This window comes from Vulpes vulpes, chromosome 2 (assembly GCF_048418805.1).
Source record: "Vulpes vulpes isolate BD-2025 chromosome 2, VulVul3, whole genome shotgun sequence".
NCBI classification, from domain to species: Eukaryota; Metazoa; Chordata; class Mammalia; order Carnivora; family Canidae; genus Vulpes; species Vulpes vulpes.
This window is the reverse complement of record NC_132781.1, coordinates 131,483,015-131,503,370: the sequence shown is the minus strand read 5'-3', so window position 1 is coordinate 131,503,370 and position 20,356 is coordinate 131,483,015. Positions and strand designations below refer to the sequence as shown.

The 20,356-nt window shown below is 36.8% G+C and overlaps 1 protein-coding gene across 5 annotated transcripts in view; it reads left to right on the top strand.

Moving 5' to 3' along the window:
- ELOVL7 (ELOVL fatty acid elongase 7) overlaps positions 1-20,356 on the top strand; it is a 123,636-nt gene that overhangs the window by 96,930 nt on the left and 6,350 nt on the right. For 3 of the 5 annotated variants that reach the window (XM_072750001.1, XM_026019048.2, XM_072750002.1), the window contains exons 2-6: positions 960-1,057; positions 10,562-10,752; positions 14,183-14,263; positions 15,139-15,195; positions 17,504-17,609. In XM_072750001.1, coding sequence (XP_072606102.1) covers positions 994-1,057; positions 10,562-10,752; positions 14,183-14,263; positions 15,139-15,195; positions 17,504-17,609 — 499 coding nt within the window. In that variant the 5' untranslated portion in view covers positions 960-993. Of the gene's footprint in view, positions 1-223; positions 526-959; positions 1,058-10,561; positions 10,753-14,182; positions 14,264-15,138; positions 15,196-17,503; positions 17,610-20,356 lie in introns of those variants that run through there. The other 2 variants (XM_026019057.2, XM_072750000.1) reach the window with 2 other exon arrangements.

The window sequence follows — 20,356 nt, the reverse complement described above, 5'->3', positions numbered from 1 at the left end:
TATTAACTATTTTTGAATGTGAAGTTCAGTGGCATTAAATACATTTACATTGTTGTGCAACCATTACCACCATCCATCTCCACTCCAGAGCTATTTCATCTTCCCACTCTATGACTTTGAATCAAATACACTGTTCATTTTATGGAATACATATGTTGATTTCAGGGATGTTAAAATGTGGGAAAACATACATCTGAGAATTTACAAAATATAGTTCTAAATTCCTAACTGTATTTGGTGTATTTCTGGATTTTCTGCTCTATTCCATTGGTTTGCTTCTTCATGTGTCAGTGTCACATTGTTTTAATTATGGAAGGTTTAGATTATCTTTTAATGTATAATAGAGCTAGTTTCCTTCCCCCGTTGATTTTTTTCCCCCAACTGTTCTTATCTATCTGTCCAGATAAATGAGGCAACTTTTCCTTGGCTGTTGTAGATCTTCTTTCCTTCCCTCTTTCTACCAGTAGTCCACTTGGATTGTAAAGACTTGCATGTAGAAGACCTTGTTACGCCTGAAGATCAGCTGTAAGTCCTGGTTCAGAGTAGCTTCTCAGAATGTTTTGAATGTTTTGTGTATTTTCTTGACTTTCTTCTACCGGGTTTTTATTTCAGAATTCCCATGGGAGGTACAATCCTTTCCTGATCTGCATTGTTGCCATAAAAGGGAGATACACTTAATAAAGTTCTTAGAATTGTTTATTCCTTTTATATCTTGTACATAGAATGTTAGCCTTTTTCAGCAAAGTAAGCATTGTTCTTATAATGATGAAAAATCTTAAATGTTTGCCACAGTATCAGGATTTACTGTGGTTTACTAATGCATTTACCCTCAGTGTAAGTTTGGTGTTTTGCCAAGTATTTCTATTAAATATTTAGCATTTATAATATTGTTTTATTAGAACTTGGCTTTATTTGCATTTATAGATCATAAACTCATTTCTTTTTTTCTTGTACTGAAGAACGCAGTGTAAGAGCCAGTAAATCCTGTGGAAAATGGCCTTCAGTGAGCTTACATCAAGAACTGTACGTCTTTATGATAATTGGATCAAAGATGCTGGTGAGTAACCAAACTTCCTTCTTAAGGTGCATCTTTCCTTTTTACATCAGATTCCAATATTAAATAGGATTTTACTGAAACAGAATGAGAGACTGCAACTTACCATTCTCTCTAAGGCTTGCTTCTGCCCTCATGCTCTTAAGGGAAATAGCAGTTAATGCCAACAATGATGATTCTTGAAAAGGAGGGGCTGCCTCCTCAGGGGTGTATCAGAAAGGACTGAGAGTGTTTCATAGGGTCATCCCTGAGTAATTCTGAAGTGTCTTTCTTGCTTTGCCCATTTAAAAAAAAATCAATGTTCTAGAACATTTATTGCCAAATCAAGTTTAAATGTGTTAAATGAAAAACAGGTTATAATACACCACATACATTTCTATGGTGAGAGCTTTTGTCCCTCTGTGATAGGATTATGGGTAATTTGTATTTACTTATCTATGTCTGTTTTTTCTATACCACACAAATGTGTATTGCTTTTATAACTATCAAAGAACATTTTAAAAATGTAAAAATGGTGAGGCTCCTGGGTAGCTCAGTCAGTTAAGTATCCATCTCTTGATTTTGGCCCAGGCCATGATCTCAGGGTTGTGAGATTGAGCCTGTCATCGGGCTCCATGCTGGGCGTGGAGCCTGCTTAAGATTCTGTGTCTCCCTCTCCATCTACGTCTCCCCCACCCACTCCTGGGCACTTGCACATACGCTCTCTCTCTGAGTGTGTGTGTGTGTGTGTGTGTGTGTGTGTATAAATAAAAAAGTAATGTTTAAATAAACAAGGAATCAGAGCTGAGGCGGACCTCATCAAAGGTGGTATCATCAAAGCGAACTCTTTTTAGAATTAAAGACACTGAGGCTTAGAGATGTGACCTTGTTGAAGCTGTGGTTAGTTTTTGGCAGAAAAGACTAGAACCTCTGTTGTCTGATTTTGATTAGATTTCTGATATTTCACATTTGAATTATTTTACACATATTCACCAGCATCACCACTTCAGATGAGCTCTTCCCTATTAATCAGAAATTGCATGTTTACCAAATTCAGGAAGATAAGTGCCATCTCTTGGTATTTAACACAACTGTAATTATTTTCCAATTTATGCAGATTTCAGCAAAGATGGTTGCCATTTTTCTCAGGAGATTGCTGAAGGCCCACTTTATTTCACTAAAAAAGGTCCTAACAGATTTGCCCTGGAAGAATGCCAAGGGTTGTTTTTTTTTGTTTGTTTTTGTTTTGGTTTTTTGTTTTGTTTTTAAGTATCCCATTAATAGAGAAATTTCAATCTGGTAGGGAAATGGAGAATGACTGTTTCCATATTCCTTCCTTTTTTTCTTAGTTTTTCAACTTATGTAATGAATCTGAGAACATACAGATTTTTTTAGAGGTCACCTTTTTTTTAAGGTTCACAGTAATTCTCATAAAGTCAGTACTATTTATTTGTCTTGTTTTAATGGCTTTCACTTTTGTTTGCATTTTAAAAGATATTAATATTTTAATTGCTTTTCAAAGTAGGAGTATGCCTTGCTACCTGAAATGTCATGATTTGAACTTGGGAGCCAAGTAGATTTGGGTGCATTTTTTGAAATGGACCTGTTTGGAAGCACAAAGTCTCTTGCTACTCGCTATACCAAACACAGCACCTCAAGAAATTCAGATATCCTAACTCAAGAGCCAAATTGATTTAGATGATAATATCTGTATAGAGCTGGAAGTATAAAATGTTTTTAAATGAACTACTTCTGAATTCCACTTCCACTTTTATTCATGTAATGACTCTCTGATTTTTATTAGGAATTCTTACTTGAAAAGCTGAGCTACATTATGTCAGAAAAAGGAATGCTAAAGGGCTGGAGGTGGTTAGAGAGAGAGATAAAGGGAGCCCCATGAAAAAGCATTCCAAGCAGTATAGGGAAAGTGAGAGGGAGAGGCAGGCAGTGCTATATCTCTGGTTACTCTAATTTGAAGTCATAAGGGAGGAGAGAGGGTATGAGGATGTATAATGGGAAGACCTAGATTTAAGTTCTACTTCCATGGTCTGGCTAGGTGATCTTGAACAAATTATTGTCTGTGGTAAATAGACATTTCTTTTTCAGCAAAACAGAGGTGAAAATGGTACCTGCAAGCTACCATACAATATGCATGAAAGTACTCTGCAACTTAGGAAGTATCCCAACACAAATGGTGGTGGTTGTTATAGATGATGGAAAGAATACTGTTATCTGAAAATACTTTTTTTTTTTAAGGAGAGTGAAGACTGCCGATGCTTTCACATCCTTTATTTATTTTTTTTTTATTTATGATAGTTACACACACACAGAGAGAGAGAGAGAGAGGCAGAGACACAGGCAGAGGGAGAAGCAGGCTCCATGCACCGGGAGCCCGACGTGGGACTCGATCCCAGGTCTCCAAGATCGTGCCCTGGGCCAAAGGCAGGCGCCAAACCGCTGCGCCACCCTGGGATCCCTGAAAATACTTTTAATATAGCACGTGTTTTTTAAAATGCCTATTCATGTATATACATATATATGTATGAATATATATATAAAATCAGGACCTAGAGGGTTAAAAATGTTTTGTGTTAGATTTGCAACTTTGTGAGAACACTATCAGGTATAACAGGAGAGGTGTTTTTTTTGCTTCTGTTTAGTGTGATATTGATCTCAGAGAGCCATTAGAAATCACTCCTGGCCATCTTAGTTCAGATTTATTTTGCTTACCCTGGGAAGGTCTGAACCCATGATCAAGGGCCAAGAATTTCAAGTGTATTCTTGGCTTTGGCCCTGTTTCTGAGTAGCATTCGGGAAACCTACTGTTATTCATTGATTTTCTGATTGCTAGAGAAGTAGTGGTCGTGCATAATTATTTCACATGGAAAATTCCACAGCTACAGATTTAAATACGGTTTAATTAACACATAAGCTATAAGAGGATTTATTATGATTCTTAGATATGAAATTTCAAATTTTGAAGTAATGCTCTAGGAGCATTTTGGACTGTAGAGAAAGGGAAACTTTTTAATGTTTTAAAAACAACTTTCCTTGTGTTGAGTTAGTAATAATGGCTTTTCAAACCTAGTTATCATCTTTTTACAAGAAGATGGAGTATGAGTAAGATTGGCTGCCATTCTGAAACTTTAGTACTTCACAAAGTGGTGGAGGTACATGTTTGCTTTTCCTTCCAGCTTCTTCATCTGGTTGGTGCATTGAATTTTAAAGGGTGTACTTGAGCTAGTACATGCTACTTAAAAAGAGAACACTCTCTTACAAGTAGTTGATGGAAAAGCTCATTAAAATTCTATGTATGGGGCACTTCTCCTTTCCCTCTACTCTCTCTGGAACACTCTTAGAAAAGAATTATTAGGCTAGCAATAAGTCAGAACTTCAGTAGTGACTGGGGTATGGACTCCAGACAATTGCCTTCTCATCCTCTTATTTCATCTTGGCCCTACTCATGACACTTAAACCCAACCCTGATGCCAAAGAGAAGGTGTATGAAACGCTCTTCCCTCAGCCTATTGTGTCTGGGGAAAACAGAGATCACCTCATCCCTGAATCTTTTGTAATTTGTGGAATCACAGAGTGAGTCTCTATCACAGACTTCAAATTTAGTCTGATCAGAGACGTCAAATGTCATTGAGCAGTACCCCCTAAACTTCCCTAATCAAGTCACCATCCATGCCTGACTTGTGGACATCTTGTCGGGGGGTGTCCCCTACCTCACCTGGAAGTGGGCTCCCTATTCAGAAAGATATAACTGTTACTGAGCAAGAAGGCAGGGCACATGAACAGTTGTCAGAGTCATTAACAATAGCTGGAGTCATGAACATCAAAGATACTAATGACTTTGAATTTCATTTGCTCAGTTGGGAGAGCTGATTTAAGCAGAGGAATAATCCGAGCAGCGCTGTACTTTTAGAAAGTGAATTTGGCAGTTGTTTAGAAGACAAGATGTAGCAGATTGGATCAGGGGCATGGAAACCACGTGAAAGACAACTATCAAGCACCTAGCGAGGGATGCTGAGGTCCCCAGGATACGTGAGGGAAGCACCGAACCCCTGGTTCTTAACTCTGACAGTTCATCAGGGTCACCTCAGCATCTTATGGATGCCTCAGACCCATGGCCCTGGATTCTGAGACAGTTAGAGCAGGGTCATTTTGTGATCATTTGACCTTTAAATACTACAGGGGTGATTCTGCTATGCTGACAGAATTTATATCTGCGGTAATTAGTAGCAGTGCATAATCCCTGAGCCCTGAGCTTGTGCTGAGCTCTTTACATATAGTAACTCCTTAAATCTCGTGGAACATATATGCTGCTTTATGCCCGATTCACAGATGAGGAAAGTAAGTCCAGAGATGTAGATTTGGTGGCCCCAGATCCCATGAGTCAGTGGGAGAGCCAGGATCAGAACCCAGGCCAAGCTGACTCCAAAGCTTTGCTGAAATAGGATTTAAAACAAAAACAAAAACAAAAACAAACTTGGTGTATTGTTTCATGAAAGTAACATGATATTAGCCAGTTTTTCCCAAAAGACACAATAATCTTTTCAAGTTCATAGAACTTGAAAGTCACACGTAAGATTTTAAAAGAAGGTGTATGATTAAAATATTAAATTACAGGAAAAAATTATTTATTTTAAAGTTATTTTTTTCTGCTTCCTGAGCCAACCCAGCATGCTTTTCCTGGCTTGTGTTCTTTCTGCTGCTACCAGAGGAAGAACAGAAAGATGATGTCATCTGATATTTTTCCCCCCGCTGAGTCAATAAAAGAATAAAATGAAGTATATCTTTAATTCAGGAATTCCTTTACGGACACACAGAAAATCTAGTTTTCAGCCATGCCTATGATGTCTGTTAAGAACAGAAACATTTTAAATTGTTTAAAGAGGAAAAGAAAAAAATGAAATCATTCATAACGTCACCATCCATCGGTGACCATGTTAACATCCCACCAGTGGTCTTCGTTGGTCCTGGTTGAAAGTCCTTCTTTCATTGGAGGTAAAAACTAGACATATTCGTATGGCTTATGATGTTCCTATATTCAAACTTTGGATTACCCACTGACTGAAGAAATTCTACAAAGTTCAAGCAGTTCTGATTCTGTCCTTTGGTCCCCATTTGTGTGACAACTTTTATTTACTGTGACCTCCGTGGTGAGTTTCTGGCCCCTGGCTAGCGCTCCTCCTGGCCATTTCAACTGCACTTGGCACCCACATGTCCCGGGAAATTTGTTGAAGGGAAAGAGGGTAACTAATAGAAGCACTAAAAGATTTCAGTGCAGCGTACCTAGATGGCTGATTTCAAAACTTTTTCTGAGTTAAAGCTGTGACGATCTTAATATGAGGGGGAAAAGTTTAGTTTTGAGAACTTTGTGTTTTTATAAATATCAGTGTAACCCTTTGTTAAATTTCCAGCTTGTGCAAGATACTTTACCAAAATTGTTCCTGCTAAGAGCATCAGTGACTTCCTTTTGTTAAAGCCAGTGTCACTTTTTGATCTACTTTCTCTCTCTACTTCATTTATCCTTTGACTCCTTCCAAACATTCACTCTTCCCTTAGCCTCAGGATAGTTCACTTCTGTGATTCTGTGATTTTCCTTCTACCTCTTTGGCTGCTACTTGTTTTTGTTTTTTTTTTAAACAGTTTTCTCATTTACCCTCCTGTCTGTGACGATCGAGTCCTCAAGATTCTGACTTGAACCACTTAATTCTCCTTACTCTACCCACCTCCTTAAGCCACTTTTATGGCTCTGTTGTTCAGCTTTTATGTGATAATAATCCCAAATAGTACATGTCTTGCCCTGATCTCTCTCCTAGTTCTGATTCAAATCTCCAAGTCCCTATAGGGGTCTCCATAGATATGTTTCTGAGATAGCCCAAATATAAGATGTTCGAAAACATAAACCATTTCTCACTGACCAGTCTTCCTCCATATCCTGCTTTCCTACTCTCAGCAATACTACAGTTATCTGAACAAAAATCTCAGTGTTTCCATAACACCTGTTTCTCATTCCCTGTGTTTAATAACCACTGACAAAATTTTGTGTTTTCTACCTCCTTACTATATCTCAAAATGATCACATTCTATTTATTTCCCTTTATCACTACCTGATTTTTTAAAATTTTAATTTCAATATAATTAACATACAGTGTTATATTAGTGTCAGATCTACAACATAGTGATTTAACAATTCTAGACATTACTCAGTGCTCACAATATGTGCACTCTTAATCCCCTATCACTACCTAATTTTTTTTATCACCACCTAATTTTTAATGGCTTAAAGATTTAATTCAGCAGAGACCTCTTTCCTAAACTATGTTCCACCATATTTGTTCCACAAGGTGTTAAATTGTACAAAAAATCAATTTGAGGAACGTTGCATATCACTATTCTCATCTTGGCAATTCACAATGAACACAAAGCACTAAGAAATCCTGCAGAGAAACAGTTTGCTTGTTTAGCATTCCCATTAGCCTCACCCTACTTTTTTTGTGGACAGATTTTAAATGCCTTGCTCCCATTGTATAGATTGGGCTAAGTTTGTATTGGATGTGAAATAAGGAACGTACTCATTTTTCTTCCAAGTATTCTTTTTTCCTGTAAACATTTATTGAATAATCTCTCCTTTCCCTGCTTGTTTATGGCCCCCCTTTATCATATATTAAATTCCTAAATATCTTGGTGTCTGTTTTAGAGCTGACCTTTGGCTTTTTAATTTATTTTTTTAAGATAGGGCATTTGTTGGTATTTTTTATGGAAACCCATCTGAATATAGAATACATCATCTTTAATAGCTAAAGCCATGCCCTAATATATCTCAGTATCAAGTGTGAGCTCTACAGCAATAAAATTGAGGCCAACTGAGTCCTCAACCATAAAGTCTATTGAAGAAATTTTGCACTGGGTAGGAAGGAAATCAGACTTGAAGGGGTATTCAAAGTGTTTTGGTATTTGGCTACATCATTAGCAGTTTATTTATTTTTAAAGATTGTATTTATTTATGTATGAGAGACACACAGAGAGAGAGAGAGAGAGGCAGAAACACAGGCAGAGGGAGAAGCAGGCTCCCTGCATGGAGCCTGCTGTGGGACTCCATCCCAGGTCTCCAGGATCAGAACCTGGGCTGAAGGCAGTGCTAAACCACTGAGCCACCCGGGCTGCCCACATTAGCAATTTAAATGAGCAAGGTCTATAATCCTCCCACCCCTCTTTTCCAATTGACAGAAGTGGTGGTGTTTAGTAACCTAAGGTTAATCAAGACTCAATTTTCAGTCAGATATACTTAGAAACCTATTCAAAGTTATCTTGCTTTGTAATGGTCTGGTTTCAAGAGGGTGATTTAGTAAAATTACATCTGAACTACTTAAGATTATAGAATTAATCACATCTTTTTATTGTGTCATTTTCTTAATTTTAAGAATATTTTCGGGGTGGTGCAGTCAGTTGAGCATCTGGCTCTTGGTTTCTGTTCAGATCCTTATCTCAGGCTCATGAGATCAAGCCTCATATGGGGCTCTGAACACTAAGCACAGAGTCTGCTTCAGATTCTCTCTCCCTCTGTCCCTCCTGTTCATGCTCTCTTTCTTTTTCTCTCAAATAAATAAATAAATCTTTAAAAAAATATTTTCAGACATTAAAACATACTCATAATATTATAATCACACCAAAATAAAACATCTAGTTTTGTCACTTTTTACATTTGAGGCATTAACGTAATTATTCAAATCATTTCTGGTATAATAATAGCCCATATTAGAAATAATAATAATAATTTTTACTTTAAGTATTTTTTTTCCTTTTCTACTTGAACAACATTCTGAATATATTAAGAATGCTTAAATTAAAAAAAATGCTTAGATTATATCAGTTGTTCTGTAAGTCTCTATATACGTGGATCTTTTTTTTTGTGGTCAAATGGTCTTAAGAGACTTCAGGGATAAGCCTGACATTTTTCCATTTTGAGATTTGTTGCTTCTTTCATCATGCTTTTGGAATTTTTGTTTATCTTTGCAATACAAGAGCTTTATCTACATACATCTAGATTTGTTTATTCATTAGTATTTACTTCCTGATACATAATAAGACTGTGATATAGTCTTGATTTTCATTTTTCAGAAAAATATTTTATGATCTATTTGAATATTTTTCCATTTTTTTCTATTTCTGTTCAGGAGTATATTATTTTTTGCAAATCCCTGTTTATTTGGCATATTTTTTCTCAAATACTTTTTAAAAAATTAATTATTAGAGAAAAATTAACATGTAATGCAATATTAGTTTCAGGGATACAAGATATTTTTTAAAAGATTTATTTATTTATTTACTTACTTACTTACTTATTTATGATAGACAGAGAGAGAGAGAGGCAGAGACACAGAAGGAGGGAGAAGCAGGCTCCATGCCGGGAGCCCGACGCGAGACTCGATCCCGGGACTCCAGGATTGCGCCCTGGGCCAAAGGCAGGCGCCAAACAGCTGAGCCACCCAGAGATCCCCAGGAGTACAAGATATTGATTCAGCAATTCTATACTTTACCCAACTCTCACCATGATAAGTGTAGTTACTATTGGTCATCATACAGTATTATTACAACATTATTGAGTATATACCCTATGCTGTACTTTTCATTTCCAAATCACATTTTATCTCGAGTTGTAACTTTTAATTGATCCAATTTTCCTGGCCTGGGATGAGCAGTGACCAGGTGAATTTCTTTTTACATAGTTGTGAGGCTAATACAGTTTGTGTGTGTGTGTGTGTGTGTGTGTGCTCAGAATGTCACATTGATTAGCCTCTTTTGGACACCTAGAATCTACACTTTAGGTAGATGATGCTATCGTCCCTTTCAATTCTATAATTCTATGATACTATATATGGAAATGTCCTAGTTTCTTTGGGGAAAGAAGTTAAGAAAGAGCAAACACAGACATATTTTTGTATATAAAAGAATATCTGAATAGAGAAACACTGAAATGTTACTAGCGGTTGTAGATGCATGGTGGAACTTGGCTGGGTGTCTTCTGTTCCCCAGATCCATTCTATATCCTGTACGAGACCCTGATGAATGACCACTATGGACTATAACCATGGGCTTGCTCTCCTACCCTCTGGTGTCTGGTTGGGTTCAGCCACTGGGGAGCCCCAGGAGATTGGAGAGGAAAAGGAGTGTGGTGTTGAGTTCTTGATTCCCCAGCCACTTCCTTCCAGAACTGCCTTGTGCTTATGCAGTCCCTCTACTGAAGGTCACAGCTCCTCTTGAGGAATCTTCTCCCTTTGACTCCTGGGTTCTAGTAACCACTACCCCCCTTTGCCCTTTGAGGCCCATGGTCATAACAGCCCCACTCTTCCTAGCTCCATCATTATCCCTGGTGATTTCCCTTTATCCTTCTGCAAGATAGTAGATCATTGAATAGTCTGCTGTCAATATTAGAATCTAGGTGCTTGCTTAAAGAAATTCTGGTTGCTGTCAGTTATTTCTTGGCTAAATGGATGTGCACTTATATTTTGTTTTTAGATCCAAGAGTTGAAGACTGGCTCCTCATGTCCTCACCTCTGCCACAAACCATCATCCTGGGACTCTATGTCTATTTTGTCACTTCTCTAGGACCAAAGCTCATGGAGAATCGAAAGCCCTATGAACTCAAGAAAGCGATGATAACATACAATTTTTCCATAGTACTCTTTTCTGTGTATATGTGTTATGAGGCAAGTGTCTTCAGTATTCCTAATGGAAGAATTTTGCTTGAATCTCTCTGTATTTCTGTCATTGTTTCTTGTTATGATTATAATGATAACTGAGATATAAGGAATTTTAGAAATTTATCTTAAATCTTTGCCAAAAAAATTGTTATGTATGGACCAGATATTGAGCTATTTAGAGGATCTCAGTATCGTCTACTTCACAAGTAGTGAGAAAAATTAACGTTAAGTCCGGTAACTTGCAACAGTTAATCTTAACAGATGATTGAATGAATCCATAAGTGTTGGTTTTAAGGCAACTCATACTTGAAGTTATGTAACTCTCAAAGTAACATTCAAAATAGCATGCCTAGTTATTGGGGTACTGATATCTGAATCCAGGTCTGTCTGACATTGGGAGCTCATCTTGACTCTGTAATGAGTTATCATCATCATGGTAGGAACTTCTGATGAGCTGTAAGATGGTGGACTGTTTAGGTTTGGTTTAGCTGGCCCTTGTGGGGACAGAGAATTTAAATTCATACAAAGCAGTAGGTGAAGGAACCTGTCCCTTGTCAGTAAGAGAGAGTGGGATCTTCCAGGACCAAGAGTAGACTCATGGATTCTCTCTCACCTACTGTACTATTAACAACCTTCACCAGCCTCACTTACCTGCTTTTCTGGGATTCTTTGCTTCTTTTCCAATACTGGCTGGCTTTCTCATTTTCTACTCCTTATTTACTTCTTTGCTGCATAGCTTGTGCTTCCACATAACTGAAAAACTCTTGAGGGCCCACCATGACCCCTGCTGCCCCTCTTGACCTCTCCATATGTATCCCTCCAACTTGATTCCCACTGCAAATCTACCTGATTGAGTCACCTTATATTTGTTGTAGCTTCATTTCTCATTGGCCTCCCTAATGTCTGGACTTGCCTTGCTACCTTCTATTTCTTCTACGTATTTACCAAAATTAACTACAAGCTACCTTACTGTCCTTTATGGATCACAAGTAACTGAAAGGGAAGGGTTAGTAGAGGTGAGGAGCAGAAAAAATACATGCTCTTACCAAGTTATGAGGGAGAGGAAACAGCCTATAGGACAGTGAAGTGCAGACCTAGAAGCCAGGAGACAAGGGGCTAATTAGTACCAGTCATGCTACTAACCAACTGCCTGATTTTTGAGCAAGTTATTTAACCTCTCTGGGCCTTAGTTCTCCCATTTTATAGAGTCAAGGTGAAACCAAATTGTTTCTCACGTCCCTTTATACTCCATGTCTGATTATGTTATTCAGTGTGATGTCCCCAAATATGTTTCTCAGGAAAAGAATTTAATTATAGCCATTAAGTTTGGGTTCCTACTTTAGCAAATACAGTGTAAAAGAAATTTTGAAAATATCTGAATTTGGCAGTTTCTGTTTCCCATTAATCACTCATACTAGAGTTACTTATATGCCAATGTTGGGGTTTATTACCTGCCAAATACAAATTATTGCTCCTTCTTCTTGATAGCCTGAAACATAGAAATATATGTCAAAAGCTCCATAGACTATTAGAATGTTCTTAAACTTAGTATCAGGAAAGCACCAATTTTACTCTCTCTTTAAACAAAGACTCTTGGCAGCTGGTCAGCATATCATGTCCAGGACACTGAACACATGGTTTATTGGGTAGAGCACAATTACATTAGGTATACAGAGGAAACACCTCCACTTATGAATGTTAGGGAAAATATGAACAAAATGGGTTATAAATCTTGAAAACATGAGCAAGATGAAAGAGGAGTATATCACACAAAGGGAACCCACATGCCTGACTGTAGAGTGATGGTTTTGAATGTGCTAGTTACTTGGCACCAGTCAGACATTGATAAAGAGAGACCAGTGAAGATCTCACAGGAGACCATGTCACAGAGCTTCTGTTGTTCAGCTCAGTCCTTATTTGAGGTATGGTAAAGTGGAAAGCCAATCATCCCAGTTAAGTAAGTGGACTTTCAGTTTTACTTGCAGCAGTCAGAAGAGAATCTGAATGGAAGAGAATATGATGGTCACTGACAGATCAGGATTTTGTAGAATTAGCTATTTTTCTACACATCCCCTTGTTCCTTTGAGAAAAACTTGTTGATTTGTTTTTGTAAGTTATTTTTCTAACCCATAAAATATGTCTTTTCTGATCATCTTTGTAAAGATTTCGCCATTTACCAAGTTGACAGTGGAATTAAATATCTTAGGAATCAAGGTAGGAGCTAATATCAGGAAAGGATGGTATGAGTTTGAATACCATGGTCTAAAGAGTTGTTCTTTCTCTTATGCATCTTTTTGGTTTTCAGCATTAAAATATTTTGATAAACCTCATAAATTTTTGCTTTTAAAAACTAATTTATGGTGAAGTTTTCATTTTAGCTTTAACAGTAATTAAAAATAGAAATTTAAAAGGTGCACTCATGGCAGAAAATGATGTAACCATTATACTGAGAAATAAGACATTCCAGGGAAGATGCTGGGACTTGTGAGAATAGGATGTTAGAGAAGAGCTGATTGTATTGTCAGAACACTCAGTTAAGCCAACCATTTAATTTATACACTCATTTAAAAGTAGAGCCCTTAGCTCTTCATTTTCAGATAGTTTTTTTTCCTTTTCTTAGTTTTTGTTTGAATCAGATACTGTTTTAAAATAACTTCCCCCCATCATACTAAAAGAATGTCAAAATAATCTTTGAATTAAGGTTCAGATAACAACAATAGACCCTTTCTTCTCACCACTAGTCTAAGGTCACTTTGTGGGTGTGCTGGAATTAAGGCATGCCAGATTGCACTCTTCTTGTTAACATTTTCCTCTCTTACTCATCATGGGAATCCAAAATGAACTGATCTCTGAGTCTTGTGTTTGATCAATCTTGATTTTTAAGAGTCATGGACTACCACTTCACATTACACGCACTAGCCAAGAACAGGAAAACCCAGTTGTGGCAGCCATCTAATGAGTACAGTGAGAAATTCTGGTTTGCCCATTTACTTATTGACTGATTGAGAAGATTAGAAATCACCAGAAAAGACTGTTTTCAGACCTTGCTATCCCCTTCAGAGTATGTAAACGTATTCACAGGCATATATAGATATACATATGTGTACATATACTGGCATATACCAACCAGTGTTTGCTATATAGGCAAAACACCCAATGTTTTATTCTCCACTGTATCAGAATAATCATTCCAAGACATGGACATTTGAGTCAGAACAAAGTTGATGTAGGTAATATATGAGTATACAATTTTGAAAATGCTTGTTGCTTTGATTATCAAAGGAGTTCCCAGTCTGTAATTGTTCTAGCCTGCCTTTTCGTCTGCACTGCATGCGGAGTCAACTGTGATTGTGGTAAAGAGACACAATCCAAAGTCCTGTTGTTGTAGCTGTTGAGCAGATGCTTCGTCCTTTAATGTACATATGCTCTCTTCCAGTTTGTGATGTCTGGCTGGGGCACAGGTTATTCATTTCGATGCGAAATTGTTGACTACTCACAGTCACCTTCAGCACTGAGGGTGAGTTTTCTTTGGAAAAACTCATAATTCAAATTAAATGTTAAAACATTTTAGACTCTTTTTAAACACTTATGTGAACTCAGAAGAAGTAAATGACTCGATTATCAAATTATATGTACAGAAAAAAAAGCTAAAAATGATCAGAAAGAATCAAATATAAAGTCAGGTATGTGGTTTACTGCTAAATGAAAGTTGGTGCTCTTAGTTTTTACCTTCCTGGATTTAAAAATAAATTCATATCTGGTTCCTCAAACAATTAAAGATAGAATTACCATAGGATCTGGCAATTCCATTTCTGGATACTTAACTAGAAGAACTGAACACAGAGACTCAAAGAAATATTTGTATACCCATAGTCACAGCAGCACTTTTCGCAGTAGCCAAGAAATAGAGGCAACCCAAATGTCCACGGACAGGTGAACAGATAAAGAAAATGTGGTACATACATGCAATGGAATAATCCCCAGCCTTAGCAAAGAAGAAAATCTGACATGTGCTGTAACACTGACGGACCTGGAGGACATTTCACTGAGTGGAATTATCCAGGCACAAAAGGACAAATACCGTATGATTCTATTATGTGAAATACCTGGAGTAGTTGGAATCAGAGCCAGAAAGTAAAATGGTAGTTGTCAGGGGACGGTGGGGAAGGGAGGTAAAGAGTGATTATTTAGTAGGTACAGAGTCTCACTTTTGCAAGATGAGAAGAAATTTACAGATGGATGGTGGTGATGGTTGCACAAAAATGAGAATGCCACCAAACTGAATACTTACAAATGGTAAATTCAGTATGTATATTTTGCCAAAATTAAAAAAATAAAAATTTCCTCCACATAAAAAATAAAATAAATTCGTATCTATGTGTGTTTCTGCAGATGGCACGCACCTGCTGGCTTTATTACTTCTCCAAATTTATTGAGCTGTTAGATACTGTGAGTATGTGGTTACCACATTTGGTATTTGGTAAATGTTTGATCTTTTAGTAGAAGCAGTAAACTGCTGGAGTTAATCTGTTTGATAATTCTTGTTATCTTTTCACTTCCGGCAGAACTCCAATTATTTTTTACCTTTTATTATCAGTAATTTTAGAAAATCGGATAAGCATTTTTTTTCAATCTTTTGCAAACTCCAAAAGTTGTTGTTATGTATCTACTACCTGATTAAGATAAGTATGTAACTGTCACATATTCTGCAAAACTGTGCATCTTTATGGAGATGGATAACTAGTGTTTGGGGAAGCAGGTTCATGAAGCAAAGAACAGAGAACATTTTACCTTGCCTTCTTTCAATATAAACCAAAGCACTATGTCATCCATATTCCTTTAAGAGGATAAATGCTTCAAAATTCATAAACTTACATTAGGATGTAATGTAATTTTGATATCCCTGGGATATCAGTAATTTTGATAACAACAAAACTATCTCCATCTGCCTTTCTGAAGTTTATGCTTACTAGATCTTCTCTCTTCCAACTTAAGATCCTGTTGAGGATCAACTCTGAATTTTGGTGACTGGGCTCTGGGAGAAGCAAGTGCCATGGATTAGGGTCCATGATGAAAGGAGAAAACTTACTTCTGTTTTCAGAGTAGCTTAGGAAAGCTGGACATTTATTTCATTGTTGGGGCATGTGGATCTCAGTTATTCTGGAACCGGTTCTGAGTCTAAGACAACTGTGTTCTCTCCTCAGAATACATATTATAAATACCTATTACAGATTATGTATTTTTTGTAGCAAATCTCAACATGCTTCACCTTCTCAGCTGAATGATCACATACTGTTAGAATTGGAAGGGACTTTTGTGAGCATAGAATACAGTGGTTCTTAAACTTGGGCATGCCTTAGAATCACCTAGAGGGCTTGTTAACACACAGATAACATGCACCCCACCCCTACAGTTTCTGGCTCAGTATATTGGGCTCAAGAAGTTGCATCTCTTTTAAGTTCTCAAGTGGTGTTATTGCTCTTGGTCCAGGGTCCACACTGGGAGACCCTAGTTGTAGTTCAGTGGTTCTAAGCCATCATGGTTCAGGAGAATTAACTGCATTAGAAAAAGCAACCACCACCACCACACACACCAAAAAACCCTGGCCCTCACCTCTAGAGATTTGGTGCCAGATGGTCTACAGTTAGAGACTAGGCATGGCAATTTTTATAAAGTTTCTTGGACATTGTAATATGCAGCCAGGGTTGAGAACCACTGATCTGGTCCAGAGTCCTCAATCTGAAAATAAATTGAAGCCAGAAAGGTAAGTAACTCACCCAGAGGAATGCCGCTACTGCCTGGGACCAGGACCCCAGATAGTTGGTGTGGGGCTTTTCCTTTGCATCCTGCATCATGCTGCCTTCTTCCATGTGCATAAGCAAATGCATTTTGGCTTCATTGTTCTGCTTTGCCTGTGCTCATTTCCAGGTTCCATAAGGAAACTCTTGCTACCTCTATGTCCTTCCCTAAACCACATTTCTCAAATACTGCTATGGGTACTTCTATTTGTGCTGTTCTGCTTAGTTCTATATTTAGAAGTCTGACTCATCACTGGTATTCTGAATTTTGAATATTTCTTGAACACTTAATTCTGCTTTTGAATTTTTTAAAAACCTACTCCCCTGTAAAAGCCTTCCAGTTCTCCTCCTTGTTTGTTTGTAGGGTTTCTGCAAACCATGAGTACATTCAGTCTAGATAGTGCCTTTGTTGCCTTTCTCATTTTTCCCAGGCTGCTTTTTCCCCCCATCCTATTTCTCCAAATCCCCTTGAGTTCTTCCCTTTTCATCTTTCTTTAATAATTATATGCTAACTTTTGCTCTGTTGCAAGTCCTCCTTTCCCTTATCTAAATTGGTAGCCTATCTTAGAGAGCAATATAAAGTAATTTCTGTCCTAAGAATTGAGACTCTCTGCTTTCCCATATACTTTAAAATCCACGTGGATGTTTTCCTACCAGTAACATTTCTTTCAATGATATTTGGCTAAGTTCTTCACTTTCCATTTTTGATTTTCAAATCTGCATACATTTTCTTTAACACTTTTTTATTGATTCTCCCATGACTAGTCATCATATCTAAGTTTCTTAATACTAATTAGCTTTTAAGCTGCCCCTTGGAGAATCAGCTGCTTCTATGAGCATTCTCTAAGGCAGCCCTTTGAATGTAAATTATGATGTTTGTACTTTGCCAGTATTTTTGTAACAGTAGATAAATCATTGCATGATTTTCTATGAACTTGATTTTTTTAAAATTATTTCAGATCTTTTTTGTTCTGCGTAAGAAAAATAGCCAAGTGACTTTCCTGCATGTCTTCCATCATACCATCATGCCATGGACCTGGTGGTTTGGAGTCAAATTTGCCGCAGGTAGCCAAGGGAGAGTTGGGATCATGTGTTATAAACGATTACATTTCTGTATGCTGTGAACACAAATTCTTCTGTCCTTATATATGATTTAGAAGAAACTCAAAACATCAAAGAATTACTTTGTTTAAACTTCTGACTTTCATTATTACCTGAAAGATAAATGTGAGACTCTCAACCTAGATCCCTCCCGCACCCTCCATTCTTTAGATACTCATGACTTTTGGGTATGGTCTCCTGCTTTTATCCTTTCATTGTTTTGTTTGGATTTTACTCCTTTCCCATATAGTTCTATTAAATATCCTTAAATAAATAAACAGTAAACAAATAAAATGGTAGAAGCCTTAGTTTTATAGAAATATAGTTAGGTATCGGTTCCTTCCAGGTTTCTAGAAAGTTAGAATGGTTTTCTCAAGTCCCAGCCTTCGTTGCTTTCAAAACTCCAGCAACTGATACACATCTCATTCCCTACCAACTCTTTAAAGATGTGTCAAGTTGTGGTGGAAAGATATTGTTTTGATATTTTTTGGAAGTCAAAACTGGTTTAAATCAAAAGCTTGGCATCAGACTCTTTTGTTCCTTTGGCATTGGTTTTATGCCTCTGAACATCTAGAATCGGAAAAAACAGGTTAAATAATTTTGCCCTATCATAAAGTGTTAAATAAATGATATCCCCCAAGTACGTATACTTATTAGCAAAAGTTGGTCCGAAGATTTATTTACGTGAGTTTCCTAAATTTAAGAAGTCTTTGAGTAGATCTGCAGCCCATGTTAGACAAAGCTTTAAAATTTCTGTGAGTAGCTCATTTCTTTTGGGCATTCTGACTTTGCAGGACTAAAATAAGAAACCACAATTGAAGAATTCTTATATGAGTTTTAGAGTCTCTAGGCATGGGGGAAAATCTTCATGTCCCAGAGAATGAGAGGGCATGAATAAGCCATTGGCATGAAAGAGATACCAGAACCTTAGCAGAGCCAGAAGGACGGTCCCTAACGTGGCCTTTGGGCTTCAGATTTTCCAGTATGTGAGGTGTTTCCTTTCCCCAAATTGGCATTTATATGTCATGAATTTTTAAAAAGTAAATGCCGCTGGTTTTTCTTATAATGTATGTTGATGTAAAAATGTAGCTCATGTTATGATAAGATAGTCTCATTTGTGTCCTTTTACAAATCAAGGATAGCTATATTATTTAATTTCCATTATTTTACTTATCTTTATATATATTTGTTTTCTCTCACATGCACATAAGTTCTTTGTAGAGTGATATTCATTGGCCAAAAATTGAAAAATACCTAACTACCCATTAATAAAATGATTATGAATTCTTGTGTGTGTGTATATATATATATATATATATATACATATATAACTGTGAAATGTAAATGATTTTGACATCTAGTTCATCTTCTCCTTTAAGCAGTTTGACTCCAAAATTATCAGAAATAGGTGTCTCTTCTATTTTTAAAGTATGCTAGAAAAAGTTCTTTCACACCCTTATAATTTATTTATTCAGATTCTTCTCTGAGACCAGAATATTACAACACTGAAAAATAAGTATAAATAGGAAAAAGATTGGGGAGCAGTACCCCCAAAATACAGTTATTTGGAGGTGCTGACACAAAAAAGAGCTTTCCCTTTCCATCTTTATCTTCCTCTATATTTTCTGATTTTTCTATATTGAATAGCTATTAGTTTTATAATGGGAAAAATGAACTTTATTTGAAGAATAGAGTTGAGTACTTTTCTAGTGTCTATTCTTGAGCCCATTGATAGTATGGCTTCCATTTCCAAATAGGCATTGCTTTCAATAATGAAAATTTAGACATGAAATTCCTTGGTTTTTCAATGTTACCCTGTTTGTAGACATCAAACACTTTGTAATGAGTTCTTTGTCCACACCTTAATCCCCCTTCTGCTTTCAAAATGTAAATACTTTCTTCTCTCTTATATGTTCCTTAAGTCGGCATTTCTGTTCAGTCTTGCATGTGGAATCTAGTAAATACTTGTACACCTAATATCTACTTAGTGACAAGTACAGCAACAAGAGCTGAGATATTTCCAGAAATGTGGTCTGGCATTGACTTTCATTCCTAGAATGAAACTCCAGTTTAAACTGTTCTTTCAAAAACTTGAGCACAGCTGATCTCTATCTAGTATTTAATTTCCTGTTTGCCTGTTGTACAATTCTCTGGCATAATAAGAATTCCAACTTTTCTTTGGAATATGATGCAAATGTTTCTCTGGCAGGTTTTTATATTCGTTATGCACATATTCCCTTCCAGAGATATGTAGAATTGTGATTACTACCCAGGTGATTCCTTTTTCTAAACCAAAGGAATAAAATGAGATGGCACTAATTGTAATTCATTCAGAGATGTTAGCTTTGCAAAAGTATTGTTGTAAAGGAGAAAGCAAGATTAGAAAATACTTTATTAGGAAAGCCTTCCAAAGGAGATGTGAAAAACATTATGAATTAAAACGTGACTGTTCTATGAACAAACTTATTAACATATCTGAGAAAATAATAACTAGACAAAATCAGCAAGTTAATTTTATTTGGAAGCTGATTTTGATTAGTAATCCTTAACTAAACCCTGTTAGGTACACTAGTGCTTTGTTAAATTCCTGCCCATTGGATCCTTCTCATTTTAGCACATTTAAATAGTGAAAGATTCTGGATGGAAAATAGTCTTCGACCAAAAAAAAATGGGTCAGGTATCTTAGAAAGGTTCTGATGTAGTTTGTTTCC